This window comes from Berghia stephanieae, chromosome 5 (genome assembly GCF_034508935.2).
Source record: "Berghia stephanieae isolate SIO BIC M18660-M18661 chromosome 5, UCSD_Bste_1.3, whole genome shotgun sequence".
In the NCBI taxonomy this organism is placed as follows: domain Eukaryota; kingdom Metazoa; phylum Mollusca; class Gastropoda; order Nudibranchia; family Aeolidiidae; genus Berghia; species Berghia stephanieae.
Genome location: NC_088364.1, coordinates 57,263,910 through 57,282,144, shown reverse-complemented (window position 1 = coordinate 57,282,144; position 18,235 = coordinate 57,263,910). Strand labels below are relative to the sequence as shown.

General features: G+C 34.7%; 3 protein-coding genes across 4 annotated transcripts in view; 2 read left to right on the top strand and 1 right to left on the bottom strand.

Moving 5' to 3' along the window:
• LOC144973286 (adenylosuccinate lyase-like) overlaps window positions 1-18,235 on the top strand; it is a 57,864-nt gene that overhangs the window by 15,562 nt on the left and 24,067 nt on the right. The window lies entirely within an intron of this gene.
• LOC144973287 (uncharacterized) lies at window positions 5,063-17,046 on the bottom strand. The gene is made up of 4 exons (XM_078915550.1): window positions 16,800-17,046; window positions 13,923-14,118; window positions 11,303-11,539; window positions 5,063-5,643 (listed from the first exon to the last, which is right to left on the bottom strand). The coding sequence occupies exons 2-4, from the start codon at window positions 14,035-14,037 to the stop codon at window positions 5,363-5,365; spliced, it is 633 nt and encodes a 210-aa protein (XP_078771676.1). The 5' UTR covers window positions 14,038-14,118; window positions 16,800-17,046; the 3' UTR covers window positions 5,063-5,362.
• Window positions 6,757-10,044, top strand: LOC144973808 (uncharacterized). The gene is made up of 3 exons (XM_078916701.1): window positions 6,757-7,528; window positions 8,024-8,224; window positions 8,786-10,044. The coding sequence occupies exons 1-3, from the start codon at window positions 6,853-6,855 to the stop codon at window positions 9,925-9,927; spliced, it is 2,019 nt and encodes a 672-aa protein (XP_078772827.1). The 5' UTR covers window positions 6,757-6,852; the 3' UTR covers window positions 9,928-10,044.

Genomic DNA, 18,235 nt, shown 5'->3' with positions numbered 1-18,235 from the left:
TTGGAATACAGAATTTGATTTTATCCTGTTCTCTATCTAACATTGCTTGTAATAACAATAATGATGATGACGATGATGATAAACAGAAAAGTGAAAATAAGAATCAAAATGATGATGATGATTATGATGATCATAAAAATATTAGTAAAATATGACAAATTTGTAGTGGAAAGAAATGAATACAATATATGCTTTGCATGGAATGGAGCGTACATGAAAATAAAGTCAGAAGGTTACAATTAAAACATATTTTAGATAGATATCTAAAAATAATGTGATTTTAAACATGTGGATTTTTAGGTCTAGATTCAAACATTCCGACAGTAGATGCCTGTCTGATGTCATGATGAAGGGGATTCCAAATATGATGATGGCAAATTAGAATGATCAGTCTTTGACAGAATGTGATTAAAATTGAAATATTAATTTGGTCATCATAGGCATTATAGCTTTGTAGGTATTTATATATTACATAGATAGTTAAAAGTCTCTTCATTATGACGTTAAACACAGATTAAGTTAATTTGGTAACAATTTTCTCTTACTTGGGCCAGGGTGACTTGAATGAAATTGGATAAGAATGGCCCCTTTCTTTGTCTACTTATAAATATTCAGCATTGTTTTGGATGACCCGAAGTCTTGAAACTTTATTGACACTTGTTAATTATATAAGCTGCCTGGTTTCACTAGTCATTGGATCAGGTGGTCTGAATTTAAATTGCAGTCGAGACACAGAGAATTTTTGCTTGTTACCTCAGAGTTTTAAGAGCTCTGTCTTATTTATTCCTATAACAGGCAGACTTATGAATACTGGAACACTCCTTTTAAAAGGCTAAATTGTGTCGAATTATGATGCTTAGTTATAATATTGTTGTCATTTGCTGCCTGAAGTAGAATTTTGTTTTCAAGAAATTCACCAAGATTATTAATCCTTGTAAAAGTCCATATAGTTCAGCAGCAATTTTTTCACTATTATCTGGATTATTCTATTACTGCTTTTTAAAAATAAACATTTAAGATTGTTTCTTTTCATATAACTTTTAACATCTCCATGGATGCAAAATTTCTGGCTTTTTGAAATGGGAGTTTAATGTATTTCTGGTATCCAGATCATCTCAACATAATACCACTTTGAGGCAATAGCACATATTTTAATATAAGTTTTAAACTTTTTTTAATTTGTTCGAATTAGATTTCATGCTGTTTTGGCCTGACCTTCCTCAGGGTGTCCAGCAAGGTCGTAAAGTCGTAAAAAAGACTTAAATTTGACCTCAAGGTCGTAAATTTGCATCCAAGGTCGTAAAAGAATCGTAAAGTGAAGATTCAATTAATATTATAGAATTAAATTTGGCAGCACAAAATTACGAATGCAAAAAATGACGAGGCTTCATCTAGGGGCCGCCATTTTGAAAATCGTAGGCACCAATCAATGTCCCTTGGTGGTCATTTTGCTTCCCCACTGATTTGGGAGACTCCTCTGTTCAAATCTTTGGGGTACTCTAACCCCACATGAACTGACCACAAGATTTGGCCATCGCTAACATCATTATAGGCAACCCCACCCTTTTTTTCTAGTTTCTGCTGCGCCTTTATATATGGATATGTCAATACTACTACTATTACTACTACTACTACTACTACTACTACTACTACTACTACTACTACTACTACCAGTAGTAGTAAAACTTCACTTTTCATCTTCCAATAATTACCTACGATATACATTCACAAACACTCGCGGAGGTTGTGTGTGTTGGACCCGCGATCTCAGGTAGTCGGGAAGAGAGGGGCTCTAATAATGACTGGGGGTTAGGGATGATCGTTTTTTGGGATCGTGGATAGCTCATACGGTAGAGTCATGCTCACCCCAGCCAGGTGGAGTTCTCGTACCAGTAAGGTCGCTGGTTCAAACCCCCATCACCGCTGCGAAATTGTTATTCTCTACTGTCTTTTGGCACTTTCCTACTCGCTTCATCTCTTGTTACTACTACTACTACTACTGCTGCTCTCCTCTCTCTCTATCCCTCTCTTTCTCTCTGTCTCTCTTTCTTTGTTTCTCTCTCTCTGTCTCTCTCTCTCTCTTTTTCTCTCTCTCTCTCTACCTCTTCACACAAACACATACTTACACATGCACATACACACACACACACACACACACACACACACACAAACCAATAAATTGCGCTCATTGGATTAATTTTCATGTTCACCTTCCAGTACTTGCCAATAATAGCTCATCAAAAATACGTTGACCTCAAACTCTCTCTCTCTCTCTCTCTCTCTCTCTCTCTCTCTCTCTCTCTCTCTCTCTCTCTCTATCTCTTTCTCTCTCTCTCTCTCTCTCTCTCTCTCTCTCTCTCTCTCTCTCTCTCTCTCTCTCTCTCTCTCTCTCTCTCCCAGGCACCCCAAACACACAAAAATACACCTTCTGTCTCTCTGTCAGACAAACCTAAATCAATATAGTGGATCATATCCATTTCACATCAGTCATCAATATCTCTCTTCACCCACATGCACACACCGTATCATCATCATCATCATCATCATCATCATCATCATCATCATCATCATCATCATCATCATCTTCATCAACAACATCACTGCCACTCCTAATACAAAAACCTCTACCGCCACACCATCATTTCACGAAGCACCACAACTACTACAACCGCCTCCACACATCATCATCATCATTACCACCTTTACTGCATTACCCAGCACTACATCATTGGCATCACATCATACTACCACAGCTGCAACCACCCTATTACTACCACTATCACGTCTACTTTTACTAGTACTACAACTGCCACTACTACTACTACTACTACTACTACTACTACTACTACTACTACTACTACTACTACTACTACTACTACTACTACTACTACCACTTGTACTACCACTACTACTTTTACTACTACTACTACTACTACTACTACTACTACTACTACTACTACTACTACCACTACTACTACAACTACTACTGCTGCTACTACAACTACTACTGCAGCTACAACAACTAACACTGCTACAACAACAACTAACACTGCTACAACTACTACTGCTGCTGCTGCTACTACTACTACTACTACTACTACTACTACTACTACTACTACTACTACTACTACTACTACTACTACTACTACTGCTGCTACTACTACTACTAACACTACTAGTTTTACTAGTGCTATTACTACGACTACTACCACTATTACTACTACTACTACTACTACTACTACTACTACTACTACTACTACTACTACTACTACTACTACTACTACTACCACCACTGCTGCTGCTGATGCTACTACTACTACTACTACTAATTCTACTACTACTACTACTACTACTTCTACTTCTACTACTACTACTACTACTACTACTACTACTACTACTACTACTACTACTACAACTGCCACTACGACCATCACCACCACCACCACTACCGTTTTAGTGACACCACTAAAACTACCAATACTTCTTTGACTACTTTTTATATGTACACGTTGCATCTACCATATCATTTGAAGAGACATGTAATTTCAGAAAAAAAAGGTATTTCTCAATGATATTTACTCCTCCCTGCATGCACTCTCTTTCTCATAATCACCCACACACACACACACACACACACACACACACACACACACACACTCACAAGCATGGGATAACTCGTGAAAAAATTATATTAAAGTTATTGGAAATGGGTTTGTATAGAAAGTTGATGATTTGATAAATGTAATGTGAGCATAAACCGTTGATTTCAGTAGAAAATATTTTAATTTCCTAAGTCGTAAATTTTGTTTCAAGGTCGTAAACCTGACTCTGAAATTTTGCTGGACACCCTGTACCTGCACCCATTCATTTCTTACATGATTTTTTGGTGTTTATTACATGATATATTATGCACTTGTACAGCTGTAGTTCACCGTCTGCATAAAGGGGATATGATATTTTAACATTGTTTACAACAGAATTTTCAAAGAGAGACTGCATGTAGATGATATATACATCAGGTGTGAGAAGAAAAAGAAATGGAAAAATTTAGAAGCCTTCAGCCGCCAGAAATTGTACAAGTCTGAAATTTTACCACAATCAAACCCAATTATTCAAATTTGTGAATACAATATTTTAAAAAGATATGCTTAAGAATTTTAGTCCTTTAATAAGCATGCCATTAAAATGTCATGTTGAAGATTTTGGGCGTAATTCACAAATCTCGATGTGATATTTCAATCCCTCATTCTGCTTTATGACTGATCCGTAGTATTTTTCCCATAATGCAGTTGCTTTTCTAATGTCTTGAATAGTGAGCCGATCCCATACATTTTGAATTGACTCTTTTAACTCTGTGTGTAAAACGACGTACCACCTTTATATTTATATACCATCAATGACCAAATACTGTAGTTCATGGGATTTCTAGTCAAGGGTACATTGGAAGCTATTCATCTTTGGAAATAAATTGAAATGATTTCTGCTCAAACTGAAAATTATATAGCATTGTTAGAAGCAAAAAACTTTTTCCAAACTTTGTCCCGATCAGTCATTTGTTTTTCGACCAGTCCCCGCAACTTCTTACTCGAGTGACGCTGCACTGCTAAAACAGGGTGTAAATTTGGAAACTTTTGATATCGTGATTTATATAAGAAGATTTTGGTATAATGGGCTTACTTTCTTAACCAATAAAGCATTTTAAATTAAATTTGGCAAGAATTGACTCAAGGTTTTGTTCTTGTTGCTTGCAAATATTCGAATATTTTTGGTTACTACTTCGTACTGATCTAGCGTCTTATTTTTTTTCCCATTCTTTTTTTCTCTCACGCTATATATGAAATGGAGTCAGGACACCATTTCTATATATTTCTTTTTTTTTTGTGTGACTGGTATGTTTCTGAAATGATCACTTAATGTGTAGTTATTTTTGGGAGTTTTTCTATTTTGCTGATGTATTATCAGTTTTTATTATTTTAAGGCCAGTTAAAGTATGGCATTCCTTGACAAAAGTTTTCTATTTTTGTATTTGATCTCACTTTGAAAAGAGCTAAAATTATGCTTCTTTTTTTTTTTTTTTTTTCTTAACCCAAGTCCAACTTTTGCTCTTTTAATGTTTTTTTTTTTTTAATTTCTAAAATATCAAAACTGCCCGTGGTCAATGAAATAATTACATGTTCTTGTTTAGAAAGTATGGTTTTAAATATTCTCCCTATATTTTCATTACTTATTGTGTGTCCATCAAATTCATTTTATCTCATTATCAAAATAAAATATAAATTGAAAATAGATGAATCGACCATCTGAACGTTCAACGTCAATAGATTTTGGATATTCATTGTTCATATTGACTGTCACAGTGAATCTATTTTTTCGAAGCTTTTCGTGTCAAGACTGCTGTTAGCGGCTTCTTCAACGCCCTACATATTTTCTCCACTTCTTTTTTCTTAATTTCTAACTTCTCCTCCATGCTTCCTTCTTGTTCCATATCTGTCAGCATGTTCCCTGTCAGTTTTTTGAGGAAGAACTGGTGTTTGATGCTGGATCCTAGGTCGTGTTTGTCAGCCCACATCAGCATAAAGGAATTTGGGAAGTAGTGGACCCCTTTTGGCCAGTGGCTCGTCTCGTAATACTTACAGCTGGTTGCTTGTTTTGGAATGTAGAAAGTGGGGAAAAATGAATAAATAAATAAAAACAACAAAAAACGAGGATTAGAATTGTATGGGCACTGTTTTCATTTTAACACAAGTTTCATGTAAAGAAAAGATCTACACTGCATAATATATTTTACCAGTGCTGATGGTTTTCCTTGGGTCCGCGGAAATCTGTGCTTTTGGAGTCAGAGGAAGAACTTCCTCCTTTTAAAAAGTTACATTTCCCTGAGTCAAATGTACTGAAATGTACAATGTGTGGTGGAGCAAATAAGTGCAGTTTCCCACTTACCATAAGTTAGCTTGAGTATCAATGATAGTTTATCACCTCCATAGCTGCCTACCGTTACGGAATTTCCGGAATTGTTACGGAAATTTGAAAAAATGCAGCGCTGTTCCGGAAAATACGGATGTTAATTTTTTTGTTCCGGAAGTAAAATGCGAATTTTATTTTCTCCGATTGCGATGCTTTAATAAACATTATTTCGAAATACGACTTTGACGACGTATTGCCAGATTGGACTTTTTGGCACCAATCAATCAGAGCCAAGTTTCTTGCCTCAAACTTTGAATAAAATATCAACTTAGCTCTTTTGGTGTAAAAAAATGAAATAATTTAGTTATTTTTGTTTTGTTATCGACGTTCATTTATTTTCCGGTCACTTCCCATTTTCATTTCGTCTCAGGGTTGCCAGTTTGGCATTTTAAATGCCAGATTCCAAAATCTGGCATTTTTGAAAACCGTTTGGCATTAGAAAAATCATTTGGCATTTGGCATTTTCATTTGGCATTTTCTTTTCTTGTATATTATACTTCAAATGACACCTTTTCTCAACCGTGGTGTAGTGGTTTAGCACTCCACTTAGTAGTCAGTAGGTAAAAAATTACCCCAACAGGAAATTTAGTATAATTCAAAAAAAAAAAAAAAGAAAAGAAAAGAAAACACGCAAGCCACCAGGATATGATAGTAAATTGTCTATCAAAAGTGAGTAGTTTTCTTAGTGGGGATGGGAGTCAACAGACTTTGGCATTTTTTGGAGTGTTTTGGCATTTTTTGAGTCTTCCACTGGCATTTTGTTGAAAAATAATCTGGCAACCCTGTTTCGTCTTTGTGATTCACGTTGGTCGCGGCTTCAACATTTAAATACAACTATCCCGTTCGTCTTATATCTCTAATTTTTAAAAGTAAACTTGATCAACAAGAATGTCTACCATTGGAAAAAGGAAAATTACTTCCACTGAAGAATCTTCTTCAAAAAGACGATTTCAATGTTACCGCGAGGAATACACGGAGAAATATAATTTTATTAAACCAGTGAGCAGTGACGATTCTCGCGTATTTTGTGAAGTTTGTAATTCTGCATTCGGAATTAAACACGGTGGAGTTGATGATGTGAGGAGACATGTTGAAGGCGCACGCCATATTAAAAATTGTGATTTGAAGAAAAAAGTAAAGTCAAACACTTTGATTTCTGGATTTTTCAATAAAGCACCAAGTGGAAATGTGACCGACTTTGACATGCAAGTGATAAGTGCAGAGGCAAAAATGGTGGATATTGTAATTGATTTAAATCTTCCCATGGCATCACTTGATAAGCTAAGTAAAGGGGTAAAATCAATGTTCCCTGACTCCAAGATTGCAAAATCCTTTCAGTGTGGTCGTAGTAAAGGCACTGCTATAGCTAAAGAAATGTCAGCGCTCACTGTGGACAGTTTGGTTGAACGATTGAAAACACAATGTTTTACCATCTCAACGGACGGCAGTAACGATAGAGGTGGTGAAAAACTTTTTCCACTGGTAGTTAGAACTTTCAACCCTGACATAATGGAAGTACGATCGGATGCACTGTCAGTTCCTGCTATCGATGGATCTGCTACAGGTGAGTCTAATTTAAAAAAATAATATTTTCAAAATATAAATTAATAATAAAATTCCTATTTCTATTGGTTTTATTCATATCCTATACTATAAATATTATAAATAGTATTGTGGGATGTGTTTAAAATATGTCTGACTTATTATTATTGTTATTATTATCATTATTATTATTATTATTATTATTATTATTATTATTATTATTATTATTTTCATTATTATTATTATTTATTATTATTATTATTATTATTATTATTATTATTATTATTATTATTATCATATTCATTTTTATTTTTATTAATTAAATTGTAAATTGGAGGCTTTTGGAAATATGTTACAGGTAGATAATGAGGCTATTGATGCTGTTATGAATTGTTCTATTTTTTTACCTACAAAGGAGTGCTCTCTTAATAGGTGTAGACATCCCGTAATTGTTATAGTTATATAACGTTTTATATCAAGGTCACTCATTTTTATTTGTTTGATTTAACAATTTCAGGTGCTAGAATCTTTGGCTTGATTGAGGCTGAGTTTGGTGTTCATTCAATTCCTTGGGAGAACTGTCTGGCTCTTGGGAGTGACAATGCCAACGTCATGGTGGGCAAGGAATCTGGGCTGTATGGCTGCATGCTGAAAAAGCATCAGGAATTGTATTTGTCTGAATGTGTGTGCCATTTAATTCACATTGCTGCTGAAAAAGGTGAGTATTTTGTGACAGTTTGATATCCAATAATTTAGGTCCACTTCGAATGGTTTATAAGGCTTTACTCTGCTCCTTTTAATTTTCTCTCTCTCTCTCTCTCTCTCTCTCTCTCTCTCTCTCTCTCTCTCTCGCTCTCTCTCTCCTCTCTCTCTCTCTCTCTATATATATATATATATATATATATATATATATATATATATATATATATATATATATATATATATATATATATATATATATAATTTTTTAAAGACCAAACTGATTAATTCTACTTATACCACGAAGTTGTCTTTGATTTTTAAAAAATTCAAATTTCAAAACTTGGATTTATTGCCTCAAATGCATTGTACTTTCCAATGTTGTGAGTATGAGTGGGGAAGGGATCATGGTTGCAGACAGATTAGCAACACAATTATTTATATTAATGTTATGGGCAACATACAAAACTTTATTTTTCATTTAGTTGTCTATAAGTTTTTTGTTTTACCTTACAGATTTTAATTGTACTGCTACCCATTCAGATGATTATGACCCCTCTTAATCTGTTTTGTCTATTAGGTGCTGCTTCCTTGCCCTTCAGTCCCAGCCAGCTTCTTATTGATGTTTTCTACTACTTGGATAAGAGCAGCAAGAGGCAGTCTGATCTGAAATGCTGTCAACTGTTCCATCATATTCAGGAAACAAAGATACTGAAGCATGTGGCTACCAGATGGCTGAGCATTGGAATGTGCCTTCCTAGGCTCATCAGTAGTTGGGATGCCCTCTATGCTTTTTTTAGGGAGGAGGAGAAAGGCATGAAGGAGGGATGTAACACGAAAAAGAAGGTCAGGGATCTAAAAAACATCTTCAGTTCCACCACAAACAAGCTTTACTGTATGTTTCTTTCTCATGCTGTGAAGCAGTTTGAATCAATCAACACTGAACTCCAATGTGACAAACCCATGATTCAGGAATTGCAGGCAAAGTTAAGGAAATTGTATAAAGACACCTTGATCAATTTTGTCAAGCCATCTGCCATCAAGGAGGTTGACATTTTGGACGTTGATTTTCTCTCACCTCATAACACCAAGCAGTCTTCTGATGTTATCATTGGTGACGAAGCTCTCCAGCTGGTCTTTGAAGGAACTCTCAAACCAGAGAGGGTAGAAACGTTTTACAAAGATGTCATCAAGTTTTATCAGGCTGCATGCTCCTACATGAAAAAAAAACTGCCCCTCACTGATCCACTTCTCAAACACATCAGTATCGCGGATCCTGCTCAGCAGAACAACACCACATTTACAGACATGCTCTTCTTCCTCAAAAAATTCCCTCAACTGATTAGCAATGCAACATTTACAGACATACAGAAAGAATTTTCAACATACCAATGCACAGACACATCACACATACAAACAGACAGAGCAGACACTTACTGGCACCAAGTCGGCCTTCTCAAGGAAGATAGTAAATTCATTTTTAACCACCTGCCTAGGATAATGCTTTCTCTCCTCACCATTCCTCATTCTTCTGCTCATTGTGAGAGAATTTTCTCTGTTGTTAGAAAAAACAAGACAGACTTCAGAGGCAGCATGTCTCAACAAACACTTGAGGCTCTGGTTGTGGCCAAGTCTAGACCTGGGGATGCACTAGGGAGGAGCTACTCCAAAAAGGATTTGAAGAGTTTGAAGAGTGCCTATTACAGGTCTCTTCAGGCTTAAATCCTCCACCCTCTTTCTAAGTTTATGTATATATGTAAATATACGGTAGCTGTAAATATTTTGGTGAGTAAATTTTTATCTTTAAAAAGTGTCAATATTGTTAGTAAACCAATCTGTTTACCAAGCTTTGCATGAGTTGGTGCTTGCATTCCTCGCGTGGAAAAAAATTTCCGCGTAAAGTGTTCCTGAAGTTTGAAATCTGGGGTAGGCAGCCCTGCACCTCAATTTGTTTAAAAGTGGGAGTTAGTGCAGTCAACACGGGGCTTAAAGGCAATCATTACAAGTTTTCCTCCTTTTCCACGTTTAATCACCATCAGCACTGTTTTACCTAGATATCATTGTTTATGAAGAGATTCTCAATGCTGAAAAATTACTGATGGATATCAATTTGTGGACATATTGTAATGTTAGAAGCTGCTCTGAAATAAAAATTAAAAAAAAAAAAAATTCCCTTTCTGGTCCCATAGGGGAAATTTGTCTCAAGGGTCTATTCCAAGGGAAGTCTGGAATAACCCAGGCATCAGCCGTATTGCAGCTCCGCAAATTGAGCTAGGGTGAGGTAACTTGCTCAAGGCCACACAGCGCAGCGGCGGGTGATCGAACTCGGTACGAAGCAGACAGTATCGCTGAGCCATGCTGCCCATAGAAGGTACAGCTGTCTTTTGCCAGTAACATATTTTCTTCCACTTCTATAAAATGCCAAAGATATATTTGTTATAAGGTTAGCAGTTGTATAAAACTAGGTAATAATATATTAACTTTCTTTATGGATAACAATGACTATTTCATCCTCTTCTATTGCTGTCTTATGAGGAGCGATCTACTATTGTACCAGACATTGATCTTTCTTGATTTTTGAATACTCTGACCTCCTTTGAATTGACCATTCCTGACCATTGAATTTTTTTTTTTAATCTCTGACACCTGCTTTAGTTTGACCAATAAGTAGTGCTCTAGTTTCATTGTTGATATGTGACATTGTGACCAGTTATTTATAGTCATTAGAGGGTTATTTTCGACATCACATATTTTTTACCAAGACAGTGCTTTCCAGATTTTTCAGATTTACTACTATTCATGTCAGTTGAAAACAACATAAATTAGTGATTTGAAATCTATCTAAGACCAAATAATTAGAAATTTAACACATTTTACATTTCAAAAATATTGTGGTAATCGAAAATACTGATGCTGGTATCCATGGAAAGAGTAATGAATTCTCTGTCTGATGATAATACTTCAAGCATGTTATCATCAGTTCCGTGTCTAAAATTCTCAATAACTATGTTTATTCATATTTTTGGCTGAAAGTAGATTCCTTTGAAAAAAAGTATGGGGTGCCTAATATGATTTTATATACAAAAGTAACACCTACTGCCATCATTATAAAGGAAGGACGTTTTCCAACCACAGCCTTTAGTCCGACACCGGAATATCTCAGTGCCATACGTGTCGCCATTGGCTCTGACTCCTGCCTTCTCTTCAAATCGCCAGATGTTCCGCTCACCACATTTAGGACACACTGCAAAACCGGTATTGAAAAATGGAATTCGACCCTCTGCAGTCTGGTCTCCGACAAAAGATTGGGGTTTCCATATCTCATGGTTGGGATCTGTGAGAATAGAGATTGATCTTTGTAATGTCAATTGTCTCTGTATTTTTATAAAGTTTTAGCAGATACTCCCCACCCACCAAATCTCAGACCTGCCAACTTTTCTATATTGAAACCAGGATGGCTTTGCTTCGTACCCGGAAGGTACCGATTTCGATCATCCGCTGCTAGCTGCGCTGTGTGACCTTGAGCTAGTCACCTCGCCCTAGCCCAATTTACAGCGCTGCACTGCGGCTGATGCCTGGGTTATTCCAGTCTTCCCTTGCAATAGACCCTAGAGTAAAATTTCCCCTATGGTATGAATAAAGGGAATTTAATTTTATTGATTTATTTTATTTCAGACCCTTCGTTTTTTTATATACTATAAAGAGGAAAAATCCAAAAGTATTTTAATGTAACCAATACCAAATATTTTGCTTAACATCACTAACAATTCTAGTGTTTCAGCCAAATTATCATTAAAATCATCAGAATATTGTAAAGATGTACACGTCAACGCATGCACATGAGTTGTGGAGCAGACTATAGACTAGCGTTGCCATCAAATTATGTGTAAGGATGTCTTAGGCATATTTATAGATGCTCTGTGTTATCCAATGGTAAATGAGATGAAAAAATATGAAGAGGGAGACCAATTTGAGTATGATTTGCTATTGTATAATTAGTTTTTCAAGAATTGGAGAGAAAACAATTATGAGATGATGCTCCAATCCCGGAGAAACTGAGATGGTTGTGAGGTCTGAAATATGTGTGGTTTCGTGGTATGAACACCTATTTGCATCGGTGGGAGTCGAGGGATACAGATTTTTTAGTGATTTTTTTTTTCATTTTTCTTACTTTCTTGATTTGTCACGCACTTTTTCATACACACTTTTTCAGATCATAATCTTATACCAGTGCCTGCACCCTAATTTCTCAATATGAAATAGTCTGATTGGATTATTTTCCCTCTTTTAGACCATGGTAGAGAATATATCCATTTCTATTTATTTGCGTAAAACATTAGTGATACACATCCTGACATGATCATGGCATGACATGGTCGTTGACACGATCTTCTAGTAGTTGGTTCTCTATAGATCTGGATGGAGATGAGCCTCTAGAAACGAAATGTTCACTCTAGAAGATCGTGTCAACGACCATGTCATGCCATGATCATGTCAGGATGTGTATCACTAATGTTTTACGCAAATAAATAGAAATGGATTTTCAATTCATCAATGCATATTTTCAATGTGTGCATGTAATTATGCAGCTTAACACACAAGAATGCTAACTCCCATGCAAAAGCGAAACAATACATATGATGAGGTAATATTTACTTAACGGGTGGAGTAGATTTAGTAATTTTGTTTGTATCAGTAGTTGAGTCTGTTATTGTATGCAAATAGACCATAAAATGATATGGCTATCACACACATTAATCGCAGTGTAATATAGATAATGATAATATCTAATAATTTTGATAATATAATAACATGAAAAACACTATTATAATGACGATATGATGATGATGATTATTATTATTATTATTATTATTATTATTATTATTATTATTATTATTATTATATTATTATTATTATTTATTATTATTATTATATTATTTTTATTATTATCATTATTATTATTATTATTATTATTATTATTACTACTACTACTACTACTACTACTACTACTACTACTACTACTACTACTACTACAACTGCTATTACTACTACTACTACTACTACTACTCCTACTACTACTACTACTACTACTACTACGACTACTACTACTAGACTAATCAGTGTTATTCGTCATTCATACGCACAGGTTAGACAATGCAACATGACACGAATTCCTTTAATGGAGTCTGTAACTGTATTGTTTTCCACTCCCCACACACCTAACCAAACCTCATTAATAATCTCCGTCACCGAATTCTTCTGTCCAGGCCTTTGCAGTGTAGGATACGGCGTGAACAGTAGTTGAACAAATTAACTGTTCCACCACATCAACATTGCATTTATTTATATATAGCTATTGTTTGGGATTTGTGTAATATGGAAATGTGATTACAATTAAGGTCGTCTCTACCAAATATCATTACTAGCAATAACGTCTCCTCTTCCTGACCCTCCCCCTCATCCTCCTCCTTGTCCTTCTCTTTCTCATTCCTATCCTCATTTTCTTCTTCTTCTTCTTCTTCTTCTTCTTCTTCTTCTTCTTCTTCTTCTTCTTCTTCTTCTTCTTCTTCTTCTTCTTCTTCTTCTTCTTCTTCTTTTTCTTTTTCTTTTTCTTCTTCTAGTAATAATAATGATGATAATAATAATAATAATAATAATAATAATAATAATAATAATAATAATAATATAATAATAATAATAATAATAATAATGCTGACCATCTCTGGCTGTGACCCTTCCCGGAGGCGGAGTTTTGACCATTGAGTTGTATGAAGAGTAGTCTTCTTCCGGTCTGCCGGACACTCGGTTGAACAAACGTCTCAGTGAACTCATCTTTATTTGGGTATCAATGTCTTCAAAACAGCAGATCAATTTGACTCTAGGTGCACGTAAGCAGCGTGGCTGGCCTTGTAACTGGGATAAAATGCTCTCATAATAATGGTGTTGATGATGATGATAATCATAATAATAATATCGATGGTGATGATGATAACAATAATAATGATGATAATAATAATAATAATAATAATAATAATAGTAATAACAATTATGATGATAGCAACAACAATAATAATAATATTACTTTATTCATCCCAAAGTAGGAAATTTGTTTACATTTAAAGACATGTGTGTGGTGTGTGTGTGTGTTAAAAATATGGATACAAATAAATCATGTGGGTACAAAAACAAGCCTTCAAATGGCGACATAAACCATTATACATTTACACAGCTAATAGTATAAATTAATAAATAAATAAGATGTAAAAGTAAATGTGGAAGGAAGTGTAAAATTAGAGTTAAGATAAAGCAATAGAACCAATTGTATTACACAATAGCTTAAATTAGTTGTAGATAGAGTAATATGACGTTACACTTTGAGGGAGGAAAGGTTTCTTGTGTCGCTCTGTCCTATTATATAAATAAACTGTGTGCTTCCAACTGTATCGAGAAAACAATGTAAACATACATTTAGTTTTGTAAGCAAATAGATATAATATGAATTTTTATGAGGCGCTTAAAAGCTGATAATCATAACGACACTCATAGGAGACCCACCGCATCAAACGGGCAACATAAACGGCTATGTCTGAGTTAGATGGATAATAGATGGTGCTGGGTGGATATTACAAAGTGAAACGTCTTTGCACCTTCTCAAGAGTGGTGACGCTATTCGGTTGTAATAGGGTTCCCAATCTAAGTTAACTCACGCAATCCTAGAGATTTATGCTGCTTTTCAAAATTGGGGGGGGGGGGGGATGCATTATAAATGAGCATGAGCATATATATTCAACTACCATTAACATCTTGTAAAAATTAAGAACATTAGCTTTGATACGACGCCTATAATTCGTCTAAGAAAAATGTAATAAATAGGCATTGGGTAAAAGTAACCCCGGGTAAACTACGGATATACTCGGTGTTAGGGTTGCGTGAGTTAATATAGTTTTGGCTAAAAATCTAATTTTCAACCACAACGTCTCTCCGATTTGATGCTGTTTTGAGACGATGAGTTACTATTATGGCGCAAATAAAGGAGTCGTATTATAAGTTCCAGAGGGTCCCGATAGCTCAGTTGGTAGAGCACTCGCTTCACATGCAAAGGGACCGAGAGCGATTTCGGGTGAAGTCAAGATTTTTTTTTAATATCCAACGAGCAGTGATTGGTTGGCCTGTCAAAGCTGGCGGAAAGTACTTTGCGATAGTACTAGCGTCCTTTTAAAAGGGTAGCAATCAACTGCTGCTGTCCGTTATTGAAACCGGAATAAACTCCGGCTCTATGGACCTAATGGCTCTTTTATATATATATATATATATATATATATATATATATATATATATATATATATATATATATATATATATATATATATATATATATATTTATTTATATATATATTAGAGAGAGAGAGAGAGAGAGAGAGAGAGAGAGAGAGAGAGAGAGAGAGAGAGAGAGAGAGAGAGAGAGAGATTTTTATTCGTTATAGGATTAATTGAAGCTGTTGGGATCCCTGTTCGTTCAATACATTTTGTTTTGACGTTCTCCCCTGGTCCTTTGAACGCAAATTTGGATCGCATAAATACATAAATCTTGATGGTATGTGAGATAAAAGACCAACGTTTTGAGAGTTACCCATAATAAATTTATGTAAAAATAGAGGTGCGGGTGGTTGGATGGGAGCATCACCCTTGAATCATATACCTATGATGTTCGCATGGGTGTACGATCCGATAGTTATGTCGTTTCTTCTTCTCTTTACTAGCCTATCCTGCTTCTTTGGTTTGTGATTGTATTTTTGACAGGGGATTTTTTTTTTTCTGTAAATCTTCTGCCTGTTTGTTCTTGGTTATTTATAATTTAGCTTATGATATCTTTAGGTTATGATTTTGATTTACATTTGTACTATTTTTGTTAGATTGCTTGTTTTTTGTTTTTTTTTTTGTTTCAGCGGTCTCTCATATAACCTCAATTGTGTTGGAAGAGACCTAAAGCAACAAACAAACAAACAAACAAAACAAAAATAGAGGTATTAATTTTATTTGTGTATTAGACTTTTATTTTGGTATAAGTTACATTTCTGAGTAGGTAGAAAGACAAATGGATTGTGAAAGTCTATAAAATCGTGCGATATCGGTTTATATCACCTTCTGGTCTAAAGTTCAAAATTTTAATTTTGGGATTTAAAACTTGTAAAGAACGTTAGGCTTATTTAGAGATATTACGCTATATATATCTTCATGTTTATGAATGCATAATTATATGATTTACTAAACATATAAAGGAGGAAAAAAATGGAAAAGATGCCAAGCACTAACAACAATACTGCCGTACTCTTAATCGTAAAAATATAACACACACGTAAAAAACAACAAAATAACATACTCGCACACACACACACATTTTAATAATTTTGACCAGAAAACTCGTCCTTCAAGTTATATCGATCGATTACAATTTTAATCGATCGATTTTTGAGGGACGAGTTTTCTAGTCAAAATTTTCAACCTGTGTGTTTTTGTTGTTGTTTTGTTGTTTTGTTGTTTTTTCATAGTACGAATAGGACAGAATAAATAAACCCTGTATGATAAAAGCTTACCTCCAACGTTTTACTCTTTTATTTCTTTGTTTTCAAAATCCTTTCAAAACGAATGTTAAAAATATACGAGACATTACACTTTATTACAATTTGGCATTCGCTTAGGCTAGAGCAATATTATGTAGACGTTTTTAGTAGCCTACTGCCTATTATGATGTGATTTTTTATATTTTTTGTCTAGACACTGGACATGACTTTTTCTTGTGAACTTTTGGTAGTGGACTATGCATAAAGTCTCGCTAGACATAGCCTGCACGCACACAAGATGGGCTATAATGATACTTATCAGAATTCCCAGATAATTTTTGAATAATTGCCAAAAATAAACAAAAACAAAAAAACAAATAGGATGGAAATGCCGAAAGTGAGTGAAATGAAATGAAAATGGCAAAGATACCTTCGTATCAGTGTGGAAATCGATCTTTATTTTTTTATCCACAACTTTATACATGCCTTGTCTTGCAGTGTTAGTTGTTGTTGATGTTTTTGGTTTGATTTCGTTTTTTTTGTATTATTATTATTATTATTATTATTATTATTATTATTATTATTATTATTATTATTATTATTATTATTATATATTAACAATAATAATGATAATAATAATAATACTAATGATAATAATAATAATAATAATAATAATAATAATAATAATAATAATAATAATAATAATAATAAAAGTAATAATTTTGTCAGTAAAACATTGTAGGAACGAATTGTAGATTTACTTATTTGCATATATTGAATTTTGTTAATTATTGCCAGAATGCCACATAATATAATTTTCGATGCAAGCAATGCCAGAAAGTGTCATTTTAAAATGGCTTTGAAAATGCCAAAGTGGCGACCTGATACTAATTGATGTTGTCAGTATTTTATCTTTTAACAAAACACATTTCTGAAAAATGTTGGCCAGATAACTTTTACTTCAAGTATCGGATTATTACAAACGACCTCCAGCTTGTCAACTTCATTGAAGCCTCAGGTTTGAGACGTTTTGGCAAGTTGAGGTAGTCGTTTTGATCGTCCGGTATAATATGAAGTATTTTTTATTTCTGGCCAAAACGAAAACAAATATGTTTAGTCGGAGCACGACAACCTTGTCACCTTACACCTCCCCGCCCCGGAGTCCTCTACACACACACACACTCTACGCTCTCCTCTCCCCTTTTGTTTCGGTTCTCCGAGGACCTGACAGATGACTCGGACACGACAGGCTTTACGTCTTTTATGTCCGTCCATTCTTGGATGACGTCATGGTTGACCAACCTGACACAAGACAGAGTAGTGTCACCAAACTATAGACATATTTTAATTTGTCCTTATTGGACAATGCGAAATCACAATTCTTTTAACCATACCATCATCTCCTTTTTAGTTGACCCTCAAGTGTTGCAGGCGTTGCATAACCCATGAAAAATATAAGTGATCAAACT